This window comes from Heterostelium album, assembly GCF_000004825.1.
Source record: "Heterostelium album PN500 unplaced genomic scaffold PPL_contig9, whole genome shotgun sequence".
NCBI lineage: Eukaryota > Evosea > Eumycetozoa > Acytosteliales > Acytosteliaceae > Heterostelium > Heterostelium album.
The window spans coordinates 642,829-667,926 of NW_008805086.1; the positions used below are offsets into that span (position 1 = coordinate 642,829).

Here is a 25,098-nt window from a genome sequence, read left to right on the forward strand (position 1 = left end):
GAAAAACACAAAGCTAAAGCGATGCAAGAGATTCGGGGAAGTTAACATTGTGATTATAATGAGTTATTTCTTAAATCATTGAAAAATTTGAATCTTTAACATAATAAACAACGGCTGAATAAGTCAAACACACAACTTTTAGATATTTAATTTCAATTTTCATGAAAATTTAACTTTTTTTTTTATTTTTTGAACAACACCACTGTTTGTGATTTTTGTGTATGTGTGTGGGAATGAAGAATGACAAGTGTGTTTTAATCAATGGAGAGATATGAAAATTATGTATAAAAATGTCTTTTTATCTCAATCTCTCTCTCTTTTTTCTCTTAACACTATTATGTTCTATTGTTAACTCTTTCAGAATAAACAATGAGAAATCCTTATAAGTTTCAAGACTAGAGAGATTATTAGTGTTAGTCTGATTGATCAACAGAAGTTAAGAAAGTGAAATGTTGTTATTCATAGCTGATGGAACACTCTGACTATCTTTATTCATCAACGACAATAACAATCTTTCTCATTGAGAAACTACTATTGTTTTAATCGATCGGCAGACCAAGCACTAAATTTAAAAATAAATTGATTTCGTTGATCATTGAAATCATCAACCGAACAATAATTGAATTGTTACCAACACTATTTTTATTCGATCGACTTTTTTAGATATTTGCAGTCATTTATTAATATTGACATGTCAACTAAAACAACAAACACAACACCAATTGTTTGAATAATGAAAGTATAATTTAATTTAATTTAATAAAGTGACGAGTGATTAGATAAGATTGCTAAGATTTAGAAACACAATTAGACTAAAAGTAGAGTTTTCGACAGTTGTTAGAGAGAGAAACAATCACACAACAAGTTTTCAAACTTGAATTCCAATTTTATTTGAATAAGCACCCACATCTTCTTCTTTGTTGGTGTGTGTTATTTCTATTTATTAACTAACTTACATTGAAATATACTTTGAAACTAACGATTAATTTAAGATATTTATTAATGTGACAGAAATTACTATTTTGACAACAATGTTGAGAATAAAATAATGATTTTTAATTTAAAAGAAAAGACAATTTGTTAAGAGTTTATGTGCAAGGTTGTTATTTTTATATAATTATGATTTTATTTGAATGTAGATAATGCTTATTAATAGTAAATAAAATAATAATTCCACTTAAGTTACTATTATTTCTAAATAATAAAGATAATTAGATGTTTAAACTAATTTATAGTTAAAAGGTTCTGAAGATGAATTAGGTAGTTTAAAAGTCCGATTATTGTTTCTCTTTTATATTGGAAGGTTGGTTAGTTAGGTGTGTCACATGTCTGTACTTTGAAATACACCATGTGTCTATTGATTGATCATAAAAACTTCATTCATTCTCTTTTATTGTTGGTAGATACTCAATGGAGTTAGTAGTTCAGTAAAAAACAACTGTTCAGTGATTGATTGATTGATTGATTGATTGATTAATGTACTGATTGACTGATGATTGCTATCAAACAAGCATTGTGTGAGTGTTGTGCTGTGCTCTGCTCTGCTCTCTGGGTGTGGTGTTTGATGTTGATGATCAACATAAACATGGGAAGGTTGTATTGCATTGCAGTGTGCCTCTCTTTGATGCCTGCAATCAAACGACGTATCATAATAATAACAGTGCTAGCTGAAGTGAGGCTAGATCATCATCAGCAAATAAAGGGGAACCAAGCTGAATTATTGGATACTGAGTGCACTCACTCACCCACCCACACACGAAATTAATTAATAACACAATAATGGTTGTTTGTTTGTTTTTGCAAGACAATCAAAAAAATGATCATGAAATCAAAACAAAAAAAAAAAAAAAAAAGTAATACTAATAGTAAAAAACAAAAAACTGATTTTCAATTTGGATGGATTTTTAATTTTGATTTTGGTCAGCCCTTCCTTGTGGTTGTGTGATCAATAAAAAAAGTATAAAGATATTTTATCTTTAAGTTTCTGATCTATTATCGTTTTAGGGTTTTTTTGTTAATTTGGTTTTACTAAAACAAAAAAAGGAAAACATTCTTCTCATGTGACTCAATCATAATCTAAAGAAATAAGTATGGGCTCCAATTTTTGGTAAGTCAAAGCTCACTGGTGATTTTAACCTTTTTATTGATTATTTGAAGGTCACAAAATTGCCTATTACATCAAACTTGGTTTTTTCCTTTTTTAAATTTTTTTGTTTAATTGGATGGGTGTGTGGTGTTGAGAGGATAGGTAGGAGGAGAGGATGTGATCTAAGATCGGAATGATCTTTCTTCAAATCAGAGCAAAAGAGCTCAATACATTGGTATAGGACTGTTCCAATAAAATAGAAATTATAATAACAATAATGTTTTTGATATAAATCTCAAACAAAGTGAGTACACTCTAGAAAAGAAAATAAAAGATACTTTATTCAACAAAAAAAAGTATACTTTTATTAATAAAACACTTCTTAATTTTTAAAAGAGAACAAAATGAAAGTTAAACAGACAGATATATTGAAATAAAGATCACAAAGTTGGTTTTTCAATAGATAGCCATATATAATAAAAAAAAAGATTCGCACTGATTAAAATCGATACGACAAAAAATCTGATATTGTCATCATTTACCCACAGAAATATTAAAAAAATTGGATTTAATTAATTGAATTTGGTTTTGATGTTAGTAACATAAACAACATTCTTATTTAAGAGATTAAAGAGAAGAAGAACTATTAACATAATTCTTTTAAATCAACAACAAATTTGATACTTTTAGATTTAATAGGTTTGTTTTTTGGAGATCTAAGTGTAGGTTGTATACAACCAACTTGAATTTTAATGTAAACAGTTTGTTGAACTATCAAAAAACACCTAATAAAGATAATGGTTTTTAAGAGACAACTTGACATGAACATTGGATTTAGATATTATTGTTATTCACGTTGACAAGTCCAATATATTAAACAAAGAAAAATTGTGTTTTTTGGGATAAAGAGCTGAGGATGTGGGTGAAAACTACAAACATGTTCATTTATTTTCTTTGTATTTATTTGTAGTTTTCAATTAATAAAAACTTAAATCTTTGACAGATAACACTGCGCAGTGGAGATTGAAAATATCTTAAAAAATTCTCACTTATGTATTAATTAATAATTGGCTGAACTTTTAAGTAGGCTATTCCAAAAAAAGTAATTATATTAAATCGCGATACAACTAACTGAACTAACTAAAGATAGATCAATAAACTGCAGGTTTTGGTGAATGTCAAAAGATGAGGAATAGTTCTGTTTAACCACAAAACCGTGTAGGTCTTGACTCCATTTCCTCGAGGTATTACTAGATGGAATGATTCCAGTGTGTCATTGGGCATTTTTGTAATATTGTAAATCTATACCACCGATCAGAAAATAAAATAGAAGAAAACAAAAACAAAAACAATTAAGGATGATATAATTTTACCAATAATATCAATCAAACTTGGTGTTGATTCAATTTGTATAAATATAATAAAATATATATTGGTATATCCAAAACACAATATAAATTAGTATTAAATTTTTTTTTGAAATGTTTTTTATATATATATATATGATGGCTAAGTTTGTTGTGGGAGATTTGAAAAAAGTAAAAATATAGGTTGGTTAGATTCGATTTAATGTTCACCAACCAATGGAGCAGACTCTTCATAGAATCCATCGCCACTACTATGTTGGTGATGGTGGTGATGGTGACCGTCACCTTCAACCACCTTTCTAAATCTAATAACTAAAATTGATGAAATAATCTAGAAAATATAAAAACAAATATTAATAAATTATCTTTAAATTTGATTCAAATTCCAATATGTAAACCATATAGGTGTCTGTGTTCATTCCAATCAATATTATCTAATCTATGTCCAAAGAGGTACAATAACAATGCTAAATCGAGTGAATTGAGTTTTTCAATAAATGAAATGAAATGAAACGATCTGTAGATTGTTTTGATGGTGTTTTATGACTGACATTCCTATGTATCTGTTGTTTATGTTTCTTGAATGATCGACTGAATTTGTTGTTATTATTGTTGTTGTTGTGTTGATCTTACCATTAAAACAGAGGAGAGAACATTCAACATAACAGTAACAATGAATGGAGTGTATAGACATTCAATACCTGTTAGATAAACTCCTTCCATTCCAGCTTTACACCATTTTCTAAAGAGTGAGTTAAGGAAAATAGATATGTTAATAAAATGTTTTGTTTCATCACTCTCTCATTAACTTTGTTTATAAGATAATCATACCTTGATTTATACACAGCATTTGCATCGATAATAAATGAATAAACTCCACATCCTCCAATTGCCAATACTATCAGTGCGAACTATATTATATAGGTTTGTGTGTTTATGATTATTATTATAGATTTGTTAGTAAATTACAGAAGAATAAAGAAACAACTCTTTGAGTTTGTATTGTCTATTATATATGATAATTGTTTTCGACTTACAATCATAAACACCAACTTTCTTCTCTTAAAAATAAAGACGAGTGTAATGATTGAAAAGATAGCACCACCCAAAGTGTAACTGATTCTAACACCTTGATTATGAGTTGCCCATTTACATGCAATGACATGTTTATCATCATCTTTAAAAGTGAATTTCGTTGGCAGCATCGCTGACTTTCCATTACAGAAATCTTTATTTATCACTGAAGTAGTACCATTTCCTTTCTGTTCATGATTCTCAACCTGTGTAAATGAATAGAATGAACATGCGAAACCTGATAACTATAGTAATATAAAATCAATTAATATATAATCTAATCTAAACTAATCTAAAAAAAAAACAATTAGATTATTCAGATACATACAATAACGAAAACTACAACGGTAATTGTAATGTATTTTGCTAGAGAACTCATTGCTTCTTCTTGTTTTTTTCTATCTATCTATCAATCTATATACTGTATTTCTATCTACTATGTATAACTTTAAAAAGAAAAGATAAAACTTAAACTTTTAAACATTAAACACACATAACTAAAATATAAATTCAGCAAATAATTCTATTTATTAGCAAAAGTCTTGTGACCCCAGTTTTTTAAGAAAAGCAAAAATTTGAAAAAAAACAAAAAAAAATTGATTACCTCAAAATCGACATCTGATATTTCCAAAGACAATTAAGAAGATTTGTTTATTACTTTGTTTGGTTGATAGGTTGGTTTGGTTGAAATATAATTATATTTGTTTACAAAAAGAAAAAGGATAAATAGATAGGATAGATAGATTAGTTGTTGTTGAATTTGATTTGATTGGTGATTATTGTTTGGCAATTGGGGCAGTCTTTTTCTTTAAGTAGGTCAATGCTCTTGGGTCACTCTCTAAGAGTGGACCGACTGATAATAATACATTTTGGTGATAGTTGTTTACAAATAGGAGTTCTTCGTCGGTGAGCATCGAGACGTTGATGAGGTCACGTTCGTATGGCACAACGGTGACCGTTTCGAATCCGAGGAATTGCTTGCTGAACGGTGTGTCCACTGGTACGGTAACCATGACATTCTCGATTCTAATTCCAAACTTGCCTTCCTCGTAGTAGCCAGGCTCATTGGTGACGGTCATATAGGGTTGGAGTACGGGTGGGTTGGCGACCTGACGGTGTGTGATTCCCTGGGGACCTTCGTGGACGTTCAAGAACGAACCGACTCCGTGACCGGTTCCGTGGGCATAGTCGAGTCCGACTTGCCAGAGTGACATACGCGCGATGCAGTCAATGTCCTTACCGGTCACTTTCAGTGGGAATTTGACGATCGAGAGCTGCACGTGACCCTTGAGGACACGGGTGTAACACTCGACTTCGTGAGGGTTGGGTGTGCCGTAGTGGACGGTTCTGGTGACATCGGTGGTTCCGTCGCGATACTGACCACCGGAATCAACCAAATACATGGCTCTGGCGATCTTCTTGCAGGTCTCTGGCTCTGGCTTGTAGTGGATGATCGCGCCATTTCCCTCGGTCGACGAGATCGTGTCGAAACTCAGACTGACGTAGTGCTTCTGTTTGGCACGGTACTGCTCGAGAACCTCAGCCACCGAGTACTCTGTGAGACCGGTGTTGTTCTTGACCAACATCTCCTCCTCCATCCAGGCGAGGAACTGAATGAGAGCGGCGGCATCACGAATATGACACTGACGGAATCCCTCTACTTCGGTTGCATTCTTGATGGCTTTGGCCAGCAATATTGGATTGGTCTTCTCAAAGAGGTGTTCCTTCTGGACACTGTTGTAGATGGCCAAGCTAGATCTTGGGTCCAACCAGATCTTCTTGTTCTCCGAGCAATATTTTCTGAGCACGGAAAAGATGCTGTCATATGGCAGAATCTCAACGCCAGCCAACTCTTTTCTGACATCGGTTGGAATCTTTGTTTCATCGACAAACAACTGGACATTCTGTCTTCCAACAATAGCATATGAAAGGAATACTGGATTGAAAGAAATATCAGATCCTCTTAAATTGAATAGCCCTAAAATGAAAATGAATAAATAAATAAGCGAGAAAAAATCGTTAATTATCAAACTCTAGTTTCTTTTCATATGCGCGATTCCAACTTCCGCCGCGTCGCACGGAATCTTCAGGTACTTACATGCAATTTCATCGAGTGCAGAGATAACCATGTAGTCTGCATTCTCTTTGACAAGACTATCTTGTTGGATGTCACGGATTTTCTCGGACGATGCTTTTCCAGAGAACTCGACTGGTAAGAAGAAGATTGGGTTGGCTGGGTAGCCTGGTACTGGCTCCTCGCTGGCGAATTGCTCTCTCACCTGATCGATAAGGTTGACTTCGGAGGTTTCAACGGTTTGACCAGACTTCTCAACTGTCGATTTGAACTTGTCGAAAGCGCTCTTTGAGATGAGACGACTGTCCATTCCGACACGTGTGTTGGCGGGCATGGTGGTGGCGATCCACTCCTCGATCGTTGGTTCGCCGGCGACACGATCTTTCATTACCTTCCAGGTGGCGTCCAACTGCTGTGACGCTTGCAGCCAGTAGCGACCGTCGGTCCAGAGCAGACGGTGACCTTCGCTGGTGATGACGGCGGCACCAGAACTACCGGTGAATCCACTGATGTACTCACGACGTTTGTCACGCACCGTTATATACTCTGACTGATGAGCGTCTTCACTTGGAATCACATAGACATTCAGCGATCGAGCTGCCATCAACTCTTTCAATTTCTCAACTCTGCGTTGAATCGATACAATGGGTGGTGTCATTGTTATTGAACTACTATTAAAACTATTATTACTATTACTACTATAATATCTTATTGAATTGCTATATGATACTTTTAGATTATTAAATTTGTTGCCTAATGATCTTAACATATATATGTTAGATTCTTTATAAATAGCTTCTCTGATATGAATGAAATTTAATCAATTCCACAAAATTAATTAAATTTAAAATAAAATTTAATATTTTGATTTTTTGTTTTAAACACATCAAACAAAAATTAAATAGTGTGAAGTTCATTGTAAAAATTGATTAACTTTTCCAAAAAATAAATTAGATTTAATTTAATTTCATTTAATTTAGTAATGATTAAACCATTAATAACTCAATAATTCATTATTTTTAAAATTTATCTTTTATTAATTTTTTTTTTTTAAGATAAAATACAAAAAAATAAAGTTTAAATTAATTATTGTTTCATTGATAAATTCAAATTTATTGAGTTATTTTCTTTTTTTTACAACTTCACAAAAGTAGAAAAATAGATACACCAAATAAATTAAAAGGAAAGTGTAGAATCTATTCCAAAATGAAAAATCAGCTTTCTGTAGATTAATTATTATGATTTTAAAACATTTATTAAAAACGAATAATCTTTTATCATTAGATGGGATTTTCTTAATAAAATCAAATATTTTACCTGTATATCTATTGTTTTTGTATTAGAATTTTTCTGAAAATAAAGGAATAAGCTTTGAAATATCATTTAAATATATTTTTAATACAATGTCCAACAATTATGAAGAGTCTTTAGATTTCTAAATAGTTCTTTAAACCTTAATAATAAATTATTAATTTTATTAAAAAGATATTCCACTTTCACTCAAAAAGATTTTAAGAGGGGAATTGAAATTAGAGCTATCAATCCACCATTCTTCAACCGAGTAGTAGAAGGAGAAATTTATTTTTTTCACTTTTCTTCTGCAGAGGTAAAAGAACAACTATTCTTTTTTTTTCATGGACATGGTATGTATCCATTGATATCAATTTTACATTTTAACAAAATCATATGTATTGACTTCAGTTTTTTAATAGATGTAGGAGATCCAGTGTTTCATGAAGTAAATATACTTTTTGATTACAAAACAAAAAATAGTTCCAATAGGGAAAGAATTCGCCAGTCTAGCTTCGCAATATAACAAATAGTATCTCAAGTCAAACTTTTCTTAGATAGTCTCAAGCTCAAAATTCTATATCTTAATATAAAAAAATTTAATTTTCCTTTTCTACACTATTATATCATCCTCTAAAATTATTTTTTGAATAAAAGAAATGAGACAAATTTAATCTATATAAACAATTTTCAATTCAAATTATTCAGTTTATCTATTCTACTTCTATTTGTATCTAATCTTGTTAATCTATGTTATCTTTTAAACTAAAAAATTAAATTAGGAGTACCTTTGTTACTATAACAAATTATATTGATAATGGTAATGATACAATTAATTTATTCTTGTTCATCCTCTACGTTGTGAGCATGTTTTCTCTCTTCGATAGAGACAGCTTGTAAGTCCAATTTGGTTAGTTGAGGGAATCGACTTATGATATAAATTCTATAGTTATAATGATGATGTGGTACTTTATGTGGGCAAGGATACTCTTCATTGTCAATCAAATTTAATGATGTTAAATAAGGTGAACTTTGCATTAATCTAAATAAATAATTATAATGATATAGTCAATATGCATATTACTTAAAACTAAAACAATAAACCAATATAATAATATAATAACCAAAGCTTACCTCTCAGTAAATAATGATACCTTCGGGAAATTAATTAAATTGTTGGACAAGTCAAGATTTTGAAGTTCTGGAAGTGTCGGAAAAACTGTATGTTCTGTCAATTGATTGTTATTCAATATTAATGATTCCAATCTATAGAATCCATTTAAGAATTCTATATTACTAATAATAGATAGATACAATTGTAACAAAAAGATTAGTTAAATGTTCAATATTGATAGTTGTTGTTGACACTTACGTCAATGCATTATTTGAAAGATCTAAATGTTTTACGAAATGACGGAATTTCGGTATGATTGTAAATGGCTGAAGGAATGATTTACAACGATCGAGTGCAATCTTTAGTTTACCACGGTGATCGGACGGTGTGAAGCAGAATGGCACTGCCGTTGTTTGTTGTACAATGTTCTTTGATCCATTCTGCTTGCAGACAATATAGAAATGAGTGATTGCAGCGTCACCCCAGATGGGACTATTGAACTCGAGCACTCCAGGTGCGATAGGCAATGCCAATATCTCAATGCCACCTTCAAACACCGCCCAAAATGAAAAGTACATCGAAGATTGCTTAGAGTTCTTTGCAAAACAATCGAACCCATTCACCAAACATATAACCTTTGATTGTTCAAGAGATGGTGATGTATCTGGTGTATATGATGATATTGATGCTTGTTGTTGTGGTTGTTGTTGTTGAAGTTGTGATAGAATTGGTTGAGTTTGTGTTTGTATTATACTATTATTATTATTGCTACTATTAGCTAATATAGTATTATTATTTGTGGTAGATGTTGTAGTTGTTGTCGTTGATGTTGTATTATTATTATTATTATCATTGTTATTTATAAAATTAGATTGTACATTTAAATAAGAGTTATTATTGTTTGTTGTTGTTGTAGTTGTTGGTGTAGGTGATGATGTTGTAGTTGTTGTAGTTGTCGCTGCAAGTGGTGAAAGTGAAGGTGAAGATGGTGTGTTGTTGTTGTTGTTGTTAGTTAGTCGACCAGTATGATCATTCAGAAGTTGCAAGAAACTGTTGGTGTTGTCAGTGAAGAGTGAGGTGTTGCTCAGTGTTGACAGCAATGGTTGATTTCCACTAGTAGAGTTTGTCAGCATACCGCCTGGTGTTGAGAATACATTGTTGGCTACAACGCTATCGTGTGTTGACCAACCACTGTCTGTAAAATCTAAAAAGTAATTGTCGTCGGTCGTCAAATTCGAAGAGGGTGTTGAACTTGCAGTAGAATTGAAACCGTCACCCAATTGATATGGATTAGAACCAACACCACCAACACCACCACCACCACTATTTAGTCCATTATAGGCAAGTGGTGTGGGTGGCTGTGTAAACTCTGGTGACGATGAACTCGAAGATGATGTCATATTTGGTGAATTATTATTATATAATATATTACTATTATTATTTAATGTTGTATATGTTTGCTGCTGCTGTTGTAGTTGTTGTTGTTGTACATTTAGAATATTGTTATTATTATTATTATTATTATTATTATTGTTGTTATTGTTATTGTTATTCTTTTTCTTTTTAAATAGATTTAAAATAGTTGATGAAGATATAGATGATAAATTGAATGGTGATTCTCTCTTTTTACTATTGTTATCATTTGAACTATTATTATTATTATTATTATTGTTGTTGTTGTTGTTATTTATATTTGATGTTTGTGAAATATTTGATTTCTTTGTATTAATATTATTAATGTTATTATTTGTGTTTATGTTATTGTTATTGTTATTGTTGTTATTGTTATTGTTATTATTAATATTTTGAATTGATTCATCTGTATCAACTTCAATATTAATTGTATCTTTGTTTTCGGCTGCAGGACGTGTTAGGTAGTGAACGAGGATGGGAAAATCCTGAACACATAGTCGCTCACTGTATTTCTCCTCGTTGCTTGTACTGTCATCGAGATGTAGGTTGCTGTTGTCGTCTTCGAGCTTGAGCAGATACTCACGCTTGATCAACTTGTACTCAAACTTGCGCCAGAATATTCCATTCTCGCAGACACCGCCATAGGTCTGACGACGCATCACGTGTGATCCTACATCTTTCTTGTGTGTCTTCAACTTGTAACACTGTTGGTCGTCGTTGAATATGATCATTCGAACGTTGGTCTTTGTCTTTGCCCAGCGAATACCATCGTTGGCGTAGTAGGACGCCGCTGTCTTATCGAAAAGATAGAGGAATCCCTTGGCGACAGTGTTGTTATTTGGCTGGCCTGCAATCACCGCTGGCGAATGTGCTGAGTGCGACACCAGAGTAGCCGGTGGATTCTTCAGAACCGAGTGAAATATTGGAAAAAGCGTAGTTCTGATCTCACGATCCAACAACGAATGATCAATCTGATTCAACTCATCCGATGTCAATTCTTTATCTCGCAATGAATGACTTATTAAATTTGTAACATTTATACTATTATTCGTATTTGTATTTGTATTATAATTATAACCATTATTATTTATATTATTATTTTGATTCTGATGATTATTATGATTATGATTCAAATTCATCATATGATCTCCGAAATTAGGTATCATATTTCCATTAGCACTCTTTTTACCACTACTACTTTTCTTGTTTTTGATCATTAAAAATTAATTTAATAAATATATCTTTTTTTTTTCTTCCTTTGCTTACTATCTATACTACTATGAAAAAATGAAAAGAAAGAATAGATTGTTGATGTTGATGGTGATTGATTGATTGATTGATGATTTAATTTTCTTTTGTTTTAAGTCAAAGTTACTTTCTTTGTTTGCAAAGAAAATTGTTTGTTTTTTTTTGAATGGTGATTTTGATATTGTCAAAATAAAAACTATATGCTTGGATATCAATAGAATTAATATGACATCTGAATCGTATTAATAAACTATGAAGATGTAGACAAAATTTTGTGGTTGTTTAAAAGAGAAACAAATTCTCTCTCATAATTTGTGTTTTTTTTTTTTTTGTAATTTTTTCTTAAATGGTGGTTTTGAAAAGTTTTTCAACTTTTGAATTCTAAAAAAATCTTATTTTTTTTTTTTCAAAGATTTGATGATATCATATTTTGCACTTTAGATATACATTAATTTGGATCAGACAACGATACAAAGTCAAAACAAACAAATAAAACATTGAAAATTACAAATTAAACAAAATTAGAGTTTCTATTTTATTTTATTTTAATTTTTTTTTTTTTTTTTTTTTTTCAAAGATTACTTGTTTTTAAAAGAAAATTGTATTTTTTTTTTTGATTTTTTTATATTGAAGATCTATATGAATTTAAATAAAACAGTGGGTGCTTTATTAAGATTTGTCATGACTGATAATAATACTATTGATGAAGTTGAAGATCACGATGATGATCATCAGCTTATTGACAAAAGTAATAATAACAATAACAATAATATAAATATATTTCAAATAATAGATACATTGAAGAGATCAAATGATATTGGTGTTGTTATCGCTAGAATAGATCAATTATCAAGTTTAATAAGAGATAGCAGTAACAACAACAACAACAACAATAATATAAAAAATTATTCATCCATATTGGATGTATTAATTAATGATGTATATCCAAATTGGTATCAAGCACTTCCAGATAAACAAAGAACACAATTTCAATTGTTGTTCCTACCTTTCAATTCACCAAATCTTTATTTAGATGCCTATATATTTATAACGTATTATCTCGATTCAAATATCAACAACGATAACAACAATAGCAACAACAATGATCAACAATTATTATTTATTATAAATCTATTATCAAATAAATTAAATTATAATCATTTATTTGAATCTATAATAATAATATCAAACAATAACAATAGCAATAGCAATAATAATAATAATAATAAAAGTCAGATAGATCAAGTTGTAATATCAATAGCTACATTACCAGATAGAATTAGAAATATATTATTTAGATTAAAAAAGAATAGCAATAATAGTAGTAGTAGTAAAAGCAATAATAACAATGATTTATATGATAGCTTTGAATCAATGTTTGTATTATGTTTACACCAATATTCATTAATAAAATATTTCTTACTAATATTATTATAACATTTAAATGAACACTAGTGTATATTTCAATAATATATATAGATATTTAGTTACATATATCGATGAGCTTCCATTGATAGTTAAACAACGATCACTATCAGCAGGGAATGTTGAATCTAATTTAGTTGATTTTCTAAGTGCATTCCTATCAAAAGTTATAAAGATTGGTTATCATGGTATGGAGTGTAATTAATAATAATAATTTATTATATTAAGAATTGTTAATTAATATACATTCATTTCACAGATCAAATAGTTGGAATATTCATACAATCATTATTCAATAATCAAAAGTATATAGATGTAAAGATAAAGTTGATTTCAAATACACTTTTATCTATCTATGGTAGTGGATTAGATAGATTATTAGATACTTTAGTAATTTATTTACCTAAATGTATGTTGTTAATATAAAATAATTAATATTAACTTTCTATTCTAACTTTTGATTTATATCTAAAATTTAAAATCTAATAGTTAAACAATCAATTTATTATAATATTATATCTGTATTTAAATTAATATATAAACAACAACAACAATCAATGATAATATCGATAGTTACAAACAAACTACTGGTAAATAAATATTATAGTATAGATGTACAAAATTATCTTTTACATTTATTATCTTCCATTGGTATGTTAACATTTTATAATTTGTTTATATTATTATTCTTTAAAAGTTTAACATATTTTAACTAAACTCTTTTATGTTCAACTTATATATATATATATTGGATAGATAATTCGATTTTAAAGATATGTTTAAATAATATATTAAAGAGTTGGTCTGATAGTTATTATATTAGACATTGTACAGTTGAACATCATTCAAGTAAATACTAGTATCATATATATATATTATCATATGATTTCTCTTTATTAATTAGTTATTTATTGTGATGTATAGGTTTAACAAGATCATTAATTTACTTTTTAAAGAATACTAGTGTGGAACAACTTGAAGAGTATCAAGTGAAACCATTGTTTTTAAAGGGTATAGATGTACATTTAAAATCAACCATTCAAAATGTAAATATCGAGGGAATGCTGTTGGCAGAGGTATTCTCTAGTTTCATAAAGTCAGAGACACCATTGTTATTCGATCATCTCACCTCTCAAGAAAGATCTTCATTAAATTTGGATTTCAATTTGAATGATGATAATAATAATAATAGTACAACAGAAACAACAACAGAAACAACAGAAGCAACAACAATCATCAACAAAAATAGCAACAAAAACAAGAAACAACAAGAAGAAGAAGATAGAAAGAAAAAGATACAAATGAAATTGGAGAAAGAGTTTAGTAAATATGATGATCCTGATATGATTGTAGAGGATAACGACGACGACGATGATGAAGATGGCGATATTGATAGTATTACAAGAGTAACTGAGATTGATGAATCATCTGATGGTAAACAAATATTAGATAGTGACGATGATCTTAAACCCTATAATTTAGAAGATGATGAATCAGATTTGAAAGCTGTCAAAAAGAAATTGTATGTATAACAAAATAATGATTATATTTAAGCGATTGTTATCAACACAATTATTTCTGTTATTCATCTATTAGATATCTAAGAGATTGTATGATGGAGTTTCAAACAAATAAACATACAGCAGAGTCGTGGGAGAGCGCTTTGATATCGATTGCATCTATAGTTTGGTCGAATCCCGATGACTTGGATGAACTGAGTGAGTCTGTAACCAAGTCGCTGTTGCACCTCACCAATGAATATGGTGTGGATAATTTCGAGGTGGTTAGACACGAAGCGTTGGTTGCACTCGCTGTCAATTCCACCAAAATCGTTGTGAAATACTTGACCGATTGCTTCTATCAGAACACCTTTAGTTTGGGACAGCGACTTGAGATTCTCTCGGTGCTGACAGACGCAGCACAAGAGCTCTCTGGCTACAAAGAGGAGAAAGCCAAACAGATGCAAGACCAACAGAAACAAATCCATGAAAAGCTCGCAAAGAACAATCCATTTATTCTACAACAACAAAATAAACAACAACAACAACAGCAATCAAACATACCAACTCAGTTTATTGGAATTACAAGACGTTGGGGTGTTCCGACCAGACCAAAACTTCAAGCGAAAACCAACGTATTCCATCAATTGTCACCAATGTTTTTCTATCCATTTTTATCAAAATATGATAAAGTTACACAAAGGTAAGTTGCTCGTTATTATAATAGAAATATGATTGGTTGATTCAATCTAGATTCTAATCATATTTAAACTATAGTTATTCAATAGATTTGAAGGGATTCGATATATTCTTGTTATGTAGGTTAATACATGCACTAGCTGTATTTGTAGAGTGTTCTGGTAATTCTCTTCACACGAAAGACATGGCAAAGGAACTCTATAAATTTATATGGCCGCTTAGATATCATACAGACATATCAGTTAGACGAGCAATCATATTCAGTTTCTCAAGAATATTCTATACCATTTCCAATGATATCATCAAAATCGACTATCAAGATGAAATTGAAGAGTTAAGCTCATGGTTAATAGGTAATTTTATTATTACTGCTATTTTTATAGCGAATTATTTAAAGAATTATTAGGAGATTTAACTAATTTAAAAATTTTATTATTATTAACGACCAATAATCGAAACATTTATTTATTTATTGGCACCAATATAATTCTCATTTTTTTTTAGATATTGCAAATAATGATGCTGATAAGGATTGTAGAGTAATGTCAATGGGTGTATTATCAAAGATTTATGAATCTTTTCATAAATAATAATCGAAATAAACAATATCAATATTATTATGTGAAAGATCAAAATATATTAATCAAAATTAATCATATTAATTATCACGACAATCACAACAGGTAACAATATTTTTAAAACTGTCTTATTAACTTGAAACGAAAAGATAAAAAATATTTCATTAAATCGTTACTTAAAATGGTTATTGTAGTAATAAAATTAAAAATTTGATATGGTATTATAAATAGGTTGGTGGAGTGATTTTTTTAAAAAAGTAAGTATGAATACGGTTAGGTTAGGTAATACCTTTTAAAATTGGTAAAATCATTATCATCAATTATTCTTTTAAATTGATTATGAAACAAAAAATATGAGCTGTGTTAGCAGATAGTAGATTGGGTTAGTTGTGATCATGCGGATACTTGGAAAAGCTACTGATAAAAACAAACATAAATGCGATCCAAAAAAAAACAATTGGATTGACAATATCAATGGGTTTCTAATACCTCCCGATATTTCTTGATTCTCACATATCTCCCTCGAATATTTATTTATAAACCGGTAACAAGATTCTTGTTCTAAAATTAACATTTTAGAATTATAATAATCAAATCAACTGACACTTCAATAATTTATTAAGAATTCAACTATCACAATTGAAAACAGTTTATGGACACGATTTCAAATAACTTAAATTAATAGTCCAGCTATTTAACAAAAATTAAAAATATTCGAATAATATCAACATTCAGTGAATCAACAAAATATCAACCCAAAGAAATAACCAACAAGTTAATCTACAATGAACACCAAATTAGTTAATCAAGAACAGATTTCTGAGATTGGGCAACAACACTGGTCGAAGAAATCCAACAGTATAAATACCATGGAAATCCACTATGGAAATTAATTAATTATTCAAAATTATTCAACATTATTATATGTTTATATGTATATTATAATATGATATTATTACCATTGTAAAATAACAATTCTACATACTCTGGTCTTTACTTCTATCATTTCATCGATGTTTGTCTACCTTGTACCATCTGGATGACCTGTTAGTTTTCAACGCAACTAAAAAGAGGTCATTCCTTTGGATATGGAGATGGAAAGTAAGACTACGGAGATAATTAGTTTTAAAGCATTGTGTTGTTGTTAAGTACTTACTAATTAATATTCATTCAGATGTAGTGCTTGTTTTTGCCAAAATAAAAAGTATCCTTTCCACTGAGTCTTTTCATACCACCAAAGGTTTTACAAAGTTTCAAGCTTTTGATTAGAGAGCAGCTTGTTGGAAAGCTGTTGATTTTAAGTGTTGAGCTCAGTGGCAGAGAAATTAGTACATGGTTCCTTCATGCACTTGGCAGTGATTATATCTACGTGATAGTAACTGCTGGATCTAGTAGATTTATCTTGTGGATTGAGTGGAAATAGAAAGTAGGAGTTATCAATTTCAAATCTTACACTATTCTTTATGATAGGATTTTAAAAGTTGTTTAATGTTTTGTTTATTTAAAATTAAATTAAATAAACAATTTAAATTTAATTTGTTTAAAACTAATAAAAAAAAAAAAAAACTAAACAACTTTTAATAAATCTTTAAAATTAAAATAGGATTGTCTTAATAATGAAGTTGGTTTTGGTTGATCAACCCTATTCGATATCTCACATCTTGGCATTTCAATTTATAAAAATATGGAAAAACAAGTTTTATTCCATTATTTTTTTATTGATATTATATTTTTAAATTTTAAAAGGAGCAACAGCACATCCATTAATAAAATAGTGACGTTCAAATCTATGTTTATATCTATAATGAATAATAATTGGACTATTATTCACATTTACTATTTTAAAAGAAGTTGAAAAATTTCCAGCAGGAATAGTATACTTGTTAAAATTCTTGTAAAAAGGATATCTAGTACCATATTCATTCTTAATATCGTCTCCTTGTTGCACATAAAGCTCACCATGCGTAACATCAATTTTATCTAAAATATTATTTATTGTTAATTTTTTAGTTTTAAAATAAATTGTAAATAAATTCATACCAAGATATCCTTTTAAAGATATAGTTCTTTCATTTCCATTCACATGAATGACAGCTGAGGTAAAATTAACCTTTGGCGCACGGAATCCTCTATCATTGGTATGACATGGAGTCAACTTTAGATTATAATCTTTTGCTGTGATTACAAAAACCAAAAGAGAAAAAATAAATAAATTGAATATTAATTTCATTTTCAAATACTAATTAAAAGAAAAAAATAATTTTGAATTATAATTTTTATAATTCAATTTCAATTTATAGTTTTTGATAAATTGAAATACAAGTTTATAAAATAAAATAAACAAATCAATTTTTTTAGAATTTACTAGTATAGATGAAGTGTTGACCACCAAATTTTAATTTTTTTCCATCTGGTTTAAGGTTTAGAGTTAAACTATTAGAATTATTGATAAAATAAAAAGTAGGTGGATCTATTGATAATCGGATAAATTGGTATATTATTAAAAATGATAAAATAAAAGGAAGTATCTTGCTTGATTTAAAAAAATACTAGTGTAAGAAGGGTATTTTTATTGTTGTTTTTATAGAGTGAATAAAACATTGAGATAAATTGATTGCCTCTAACATCATATTGTACGGAGGGTTGGACATATGATCATTTAACACGGTGTAGATTAAAAGTAAAGTATAAATTATTATTTTTAAAATAATGAAGAGAAACAACAACAACTTGATCATTATCTGTTGGTATTAACATTATCCTTTAGTGTATACAGTAACATACCTCATGATATGCTTAGAAACTACAATCACTTAACATCACAACTATAGATTGAGAGATGACCAGATTGTCAGTTTATAACAATTTTATTTCTTGATTGAAATATATATTTAAAAAGTGAATAGTTACATTTCGTATTTAAATTTAACCAATAATCTTATCACAATTGTGCTGGTTAATGATGTTGACCATATATATTTATTGTTATAATAAATGTCAATCTCTTTATTATCACATTCTCAGTTTTACATCTTTTCAGATAGAAAACAACAACATCCAACCAAAACAAAAAATGCTTTTCAATTTGCAAGACATTTTAAAAGTAACCATTGTGGTAATAAAAGATGGAAGTAAGTTGGGTGTGAATAAATAACCTTATAAAATATCAGTCCACATGTACTTTATTTTGCTATATGATATCAGTGAGTTTGGTTGTTGTTGTTGTTGTTGTTGTTGACATATCAAATACATATTTTTAAATTCCCTTAATATTTGCATAACCCCTGATCACTGGGTGGTGTTGAGAGAGTGTACAGCGCTAATTTATATATGAGAGAGTGATAAATATTATATGATATGTGTTGTTTGATTCAATTTGATTTTTGATCGATATTGTGCTCATACAAGCTTCTATTTTTTTCAATTGTTTAGGGTGGTTAGTGTAATAATAATGATGATTAAATTTGAAATTAAAAGTTTTTTATCATATCGAGTGTTGTTGTGTGCTAATTTTATTTTGTGAGGAAATTTTGTGATTTGATTGTGATACAGATTGTGTATTGAGTTTTAAGTGGTGTGTGGTTTCACCAGAGTTTGAAATAAATAATCAAACTAATGACAAATCCAGAGACTGACGAATTAATTTATTTTGATGATTACTTTCAATTCTATTAATTTGATGAAAGGGAGGTGGTGATCGGGGGTAATATAATGAATATAAATGTGGACGTTTAAAAATAAATATGTGTAGGAGTAGAAAGATGTTAACTCCCATTTTCATTTAATCAAGATTGTTGAGCTAATGAGAAAACAGCTGCTTTAAAAATTGTGGTATGTTGAGGTGTAGGGAGAAACTAAAAACACAACCACTCTTTACCTTGCCTGTATTCATATTTTTATATACATTGTTTATCTTTTTAATTTGGTGGTTCAAAGTGGAAATGGAACATATGTGTAGTAGTAACTTTATAACTTGAAAATATCTACTGTTGTTGTTATTGGTAAATTGATAGATTTTCGTTTTGATTATCAGAGGAACAAAATATAACAACACCTAATATTATCAACAACAACAACTAAAAAACTCTGCTTATCCATACAAGTTTGTCTGTTGTTGTTAAATAACAATTCCAAAAATATGATAAAATTGATAAATCACAATAACATTTGTTGAATCTGTTGCTGATATCACATATGGATTATCATATGATCATAGGTTAAATAAATATGTTTAATGTGGGATGATGGATGGTGGCGTAATGTGGTGGTTTTAAATGTTAGTGGTTGATGGCACCTATTGATTTTTACCCTTTTTGTACAATTAATGATTAAAATTCAATTTCCTTCCGACTATATATAGAGGTACTTGAAGTCAATTTGAATCCATCAAATCATTATTTAAATTTTATATATTATAAATATATAAAAACAAAACAATCTTTTTTCCTTTAAAGAAATAACTAATATTTTTTTAAATAATATTAGAATGAATAAAAATAAAATCATTATATTAATAACCTTACTACTGTGTAGTTGCTTTGTAAAAGGTAAATATTTAAAAGAATTGGAATATTTATAAAATATATAAAAACTTACTTACCATTTCCATTATCATTGATTTTCTTATTTAAATAATTTACAGCTGAAGTTGAAAATACAGAAAATTGTGGAGAGAATTGTGGTCAGACTTGTACTTTTAATTTTGAGTGTGCCTCTTTCAATGCTTGTCAACAAGGAGCCTGTTTAGGTGGTAGATGTTCAGTCGTCAGTGTAAAATGTCCAGAATTGCGTTGCGGTGTCAATGGTACATGTAATGCCATGACTGGAAAATGTCAATACAATTGCGCAAGTGCCACCTGTTGTGACGACGGTAACGCCTGTACCAAAGACTCATTCAGTGCAACCAGTGGTTGTGCCAATACTCCAATCCCAGGTTGTTGTAATTCCAACAGCCAATGTACCAATACCAATCCATGTACTACCAATGCCTGTGTAAATAACAAATGTATAGCCTCTCCAATTGCCGGCTGTTGCGAGTGTGACAACGACTGTGACGACAACAACAAATGTACCAACAACAAGTGCTCCAACGGAAAATGTGTTTCCACCCCAATTCCAGGTTGCTGCAGCAAGAACTCCGACTGTCCATCCGACAAATGTAACACCGGATACTGTGGATTCGACAACAAGTGTTCCAGCCGTCCAACTGGTAAATGTTGTACCTCCGACAAGGGTTGTGACGACAAGAACTCATGTACTCTTGACAAATGTAACGCTGACGGTAGCTGCAGCAACACGCCAATTCCAAACTGTTGCACTTGCGACACTGAATGCAAGAGCGATGCCTGTTCCACTGCCTCCTGTAGCAACGGACAATGTGTCACCAAGCCAAAGAACTGTGATGACGGTAACAAATGTACTTCCGACTCGTGTAGCAACGGTAAATGTACCAGCACACCAATTCCAAACTGTTGTAACTCTGTCTACGATTGTAAGAACGGTCCATCATGTTCTACCGCCAGCTGTATGAACAACCAATGTTCCTACAAACCAAAGGATTGTAGCGATGGCAACATCTGTACCTACGATTCATGTAACAACGCCACCAACTCTTGTAATAACGTCAACATTGCCGGTTGTTGTAACACCGCCAATGACTGTGCCGCCAACTGTCCAGCCTGTTCCACCGCCGTCTGCTCCGGTAACAAATGTACCTACACTCAAATGGTTTGCAATGACAACAACGCCTGTACCTCTGACCAATGTGATGCCGCCACCGGAAAATGTAAATTCACCCCAATCCCAGGATGCTGTAGCAACGCCAACGACTGCGCCAAGAATGCTCCACCATGTACCACTCCATCATGTAACGGTAACAAATGTACCTATATCCCAATGGTTTGTAACGATAACAACGAGTGTACCAACGACCAATGTGATGCCGCCACCGGAAGATGTAAATTCACCCAAATCCCCAACTGTTGCTCATGCGACGACGACTGCAGAAACGGACCATCCTGCTCAGTCGGATCGTGTTCCAACCGTCAATGCGTCTACAAGACCAAGAATTGCAATGACAACAACGCCTGTACCTACGACAGCTGTTCGAACTCAACCAACCAATGTACCAATACCCCGATAAGCTGTAATGACAACAACGCCTGTACCACAGACTCCTGTGACAAGGTCACTGGCTGCTCAAACAAACCAGTCGACTGTGTCGCCAAGGATGCCTGCCACCGTGCATCATGCTCAAATCAAGCTGGTTGCGTACAAACTCAAATCACCTGTGACGACAACAACAAGTGTACCACCGACTATTGTGATGCCGTCAAGGGTTGCGTCTTTGTGCCAATGAACTGCAATGACAACAACATCTGTACCTACGACAGCTGCTCGAACAGCACCGGCTGCAGTCACACCAACATCGCCGGTTGTTGCGCTTGTGACAACGATTGTGACGACAAGAACAAATGTACCGACGACTACTGCAAGGACAACAAATGTTACCACAAGGACAACGGAAACTGCTGTAAGGTCGACACCGACTGTAAGGCACCAGTCGACGCATGTTCGATCAGAGCATGTGCCAACGGTATGTGTGTATACAACCAAATGAACTGTGATGACGGTTTGGATTGTACCAACGATTTCTGTTCCGCCGGTGTCTGTAAACACACTTGCAAGAGTTGCAACTAAAAACATTTAGAGAGTCATCTCCATATATATAAAAACAAAATATAACATAATACAACAACAACAACCAACTCTACAAAATTGTCATATGATAATAATAATTAATTTTTAAAAAAAAAAACAAAAACAAACAAAAAAATAATCAACAAACCATTTTTTTCTTATATTTTTTAAATGTATATTCAAAAAATTTGTATAAATATAATATAATGATATTTATAACATCAAAGCATAGCTTATATCAATAAATTCTTTTTTTTTAAATCTAATCTAAATTATATTTGCTAATTTGAGATATTATTGAACACCAATTAATTAATGATTGTGTTTTTTTTTTTTTTTAAGTATATAATAATTATATAAGTATATAATAATTATATAAGTATATAATAATTATATTAATATATAATTAAAATAGACAATTAACTTTTTTTTTAAAAAATTTAAAAATAACCAAATAAATTTGTCTTTTTTTTTTTTTTTTTTGGAACCGTTAATAGATATAATATTATAAAAGTTTAAAATCAATGTTATATTTTAATATAACAATCAATAACTTTGTATAGTTAAAAATAAACATGTTGTTTATTAATTATAATTATAATTATAGAAATATATTGTTTGTAATAAAGTTATTTCTATTTTTATCTTTAATTTGTAGTTATAGTATAGTTCTTTGTGATTTCTCACCGGATTCATACGATGATGGTAAAATATGTTATGGATCAAACGCTACTTCTAAACAATTAGTTGGTGATTCAAATGTATGTTGTTATAATAAAAATCATACTCCATTAAAAAAAACTTTGTTTTGTTTTTAACAACATTATTAATAATAATAATAATAATAATGATGATGATGTTTAGGTACCGGATATGTGTGAATTCTTATACGACGATGATAGATCTAAAAAGAAATCTGCAACGACATCGACTTCACATCATCGGCTGTCATGTTGTTTGCGTTCGAACAAAGAGAGATTCGAGAGGAGAATCGATAACATAAAGAAACAGATATATGCACCTCTCTATGATTGTCAGGGTTGGCCTCTCGATGACTCATCGGGATACAGCTACGTCGAGAGGAATGGCGATACACCCGATCTGACCACTGGCAACCAGACGGTGGTCAATGTTCTCGATACGCGTCTGCATGTCGCTACGTGCATGTCGCATCTGCTCGCTGTCCAGTGTGTGCTGTGCTCGCCCGACCAGCTCAGCATACTCGGTCGGCCCGCGACAGAGCTGATTCCGCGCGCCTGGGACAAAACAGACAATCGCACGAACCTACCACAACCACTGTTCTTCTACGACTTGGATCGCACGAGAAAACTCGGCAAACCGATGGTGTTGTGCGACAGCTACTTTGAGCAGCTCAGCAAGATCTGTGAGCATCTCACACTGAGGAACGAATCGTTTACCAACTCTTTCCTGTTGAACAAGTTTGGCGGGTTGATTACCACTGGGCCGGGACTGCCTTCCAAAGAGCAAGTCACAGAGATTCACTCGGCAGACGGCACTGACTATCTTTTGGTATCCGATCGCAACTGTTACACTCGGCCACTTCCCGAGCTGGAACCACCGAAGTGCACATTCATCGTCGACAGAAAATGGCGTGCACAATTCAATATAAATCAAACAATTCCCAATCACTCTTCAACATTGTCGTTGAGAAATAATCTGTATATTTTATCATTATTAATACTTTCAATATTAATAATAATTATAACATAACTTTACATATAATATAATAATATATATTTTATATAAAAAAAAAAACAAATGTACAAATAATACGAATAGTATAATAAAATAGTTTGTAATAAATTAATAAAATAACCAACATACAAACATGTTTGTATCTTCCAATTAATCAACAAATAAGGTGACATCAGCAACAGCACAGATCATAAAACTAAAAACAAATTAATTGAAAAAGGTAAAAAACCTTATGACCTTACACCAAAAAAAAAAAAAACAAAAAATAACACCAATATTATTACTGATATCACCTCATTTCTAAATTAAATTGAAAGTTGAAAGTTATTGATTACAATTAAAAATCATAGATTTATTTATTATTTTATTATTTTAATAACTTTGTTTTGAAAGATAATTATCGTCAAATGTAAATGAATGACATCTCAATATTTTTACTAATGCATCAATACATCAATCGGATGTTCAATCATAATCTCTAATTTTATCTTTTTTTTTTTTAAAACACGTAATTGTTGACCAATCCTATTAAAATTCCATAGAAGTGGAAAACGGAGTGTTTCTTGATTGGAATGGAAAAAAATTTTAATTAATTAATTTTAAATTGTTTTTTTTAAAATTTTGCAAAAATCTAATTAAGATAATAAAAAACACAAGAATCTGTTTATTTGTGTGTTTTAAAAATTATTGTCGTTTTTTTTTAAAAAAATTGTTAATGTTTTATTTATATTTAGTTTAGTTTAGTTTAATAGTTTTTTTGGGAAAGAAAGCAGCAAAGAAAGAAGAAAAGACATACTTTAATAAATTTAGTTGTTG

General features: G+C 30.5%; 8 protein-coding genes across 8 annotated transcripts; 3 read left to right on the forward strand and 5 right to left on the reverse strand.

Moving 5' to 3' along the window:
* Nucleotides 1–3,652: 3,652 nt before the first annotated feature.
* Nucleotides 3,653–4,906, reverse strand: PPL_04420 (uncharacterized protein; the record flags this gene model as incomplete). Its single annotated transcript, XM_020575322.1, has 5 exons — nt 3,653–3,784; nt 4,087–4,195; nt 4,285–4,364; nt 4,491–4,772; nt 4,856–4,906. The coding sequence occupies 5 exons, from the start codon at nt 4,904–4,906 to the stop codon at nt 3,653–3,655; spliced, it is 654 nt and encodes a 217-aa protein (XP_020434842.1).
* Nucleotides 4,907–5,303: 397 nt separating this feature from the next.
* On the reverse strand, nt 5,304–7,370 carry xpnpep1 (aminopeptidase P family protein; the record flags this gene model as incomplete). The annotated part of the gene is made up of 2 exons (XM_020575323.1): nt 5,304–6,505; nt 6,626–7,370. The coding sequence occupies 2 exons, from the start codon at nt 7,368–7,370 to the stop codon at nt 5,304–5,306; spliced, it is 1,947 nt and encodes a 648-aa protein (XP_020434843.1).
* A 634-nt stretch (nt 7,371–8,004) lies between these two features.
* Nucleotides 8,005–8,424, forward strand: PPL_04422 (uncharacterized protein; the record flags this gene model as incomplete). The annotated part of the gene is made up of 3 exons (XM_020575324.1): nt 8,005–8,024; nt 8,087–8,244; nt 8,375–8,424. 3 exons carry the CDS (start codon nt 8,005–8,007, stop codon nt 8,422–8,424), a joined length of 228 nt encoding a protein of 75 aa, XP_020434844.1.
* A 304-nt stretch (nt 8,425–8,728) lies between these two features.
* Nucleotides 8,729–11,635, reverse strand: PPL_04423 (uncharacterized protein; the record flags this gene model as incomplete). Its single annotated transcript, XM_020575325.1, has 3 exons — nt 8,729–8,933; nt 9,026–9,187; nt 9,264–11,635. The coding sequence occupies 3 exons, from the start codon at nt 11,633–11,635 to the stop codon at nt 8,729–8,731; spliced, it is 2,739 nt and encodes a 912-aa protein (XP_020434845.1).
* A 70-nt stretch (nt 11,636–11,705) lies between these two features.
* PPL_04424 (telomere length regulation TEL2 family protein) lies at nt 11,706–15,879 on the forward strand (the record flags this gene model as incomplete). The annotated part of the gene is made up of 11 exons (XM_020575326.1): nt 11,706–11,738; nt 11,784–11,816; nt 12,300–13,042; nt 13,146–13,288; nt 13,351–13,500; nt 13,704–13,742; nt 13,848–13,940; nt 14,016–14,613; nt 14,688–15,293; nt 15,368–15,642; nt 15,794–15,879. 11 exons carry the CDS (start codon nt 11,706–11,708, stop codon nt 15,877–15,879), a joined length of 2,799 nt encoding a protein of 932 aa, XP_020434846.1.
* Nucleotides 15,880–17,164: 1,285 nt separating this feature from the next.
* On the reverse strand, nt 17,165–17,535 carry PPL_04425 (uncharacterized protein; the record flags this gene model as incomplete). The annotated part of the gene is made up of 3 exons (XM_020575327.1): nt 17,165–17,321; nt 17,390–17,413; nt 17,435–17,535. The coding sequence occupies 3 exons, from the start codon at nt 17,533–17,535 to the stop codon at nt 17,165–17,167; spliced, it is 282 nt and encodes a 93-aa protein (XP_020434847.1).
* Nucleotides 17,536–17,599: 64 nt separating this feature from the next.
* On the reverse strand, nt 17,600–18,656 carry PPL_04426 (uncharacterized protein; the record flags this gene model as incomplete). Its single annotated transcript, XM_020575328.1, has 4 exons — nt 17,600–17,847; nt 17,908–18,042; nt 18,233–18,300; nt 18,652–18,656. 4 exons carry the CDS (start codon nt 18,654–18,656, stop codon nt 17,600–17,602), a joined length of 456 nt encoding a protein of 151 aa, XP_020434848.1.
* Nucleotides 18,657–18,861: 205 nt separating this feature from the next.
* Nucleotides 18,862–25,031, forward strand: PPL_04427 (uncharacterized protein; the record flags this gene model as incomplete). The annotated part of the gene is made up of 7 exons (XM_020575329.1): nt 18,862–18,998; nt 20,353–20,414; nt 20,510–21,823; nt 22,040–22,466; nt 23,225–23,327; nt 23,637–23,753; nt 25,017–25,031. The coding sequence occupies 7 exons, from the start codon at nt 18,862–18,864 to the stop codon at nt 25,029–25,031; spliced, it is 2,175 nt and encodes a 724-aa protein (XP_020434849.1).
* Nucleotides 25,032–25,098: the final 67 nt, after the last annotated feature.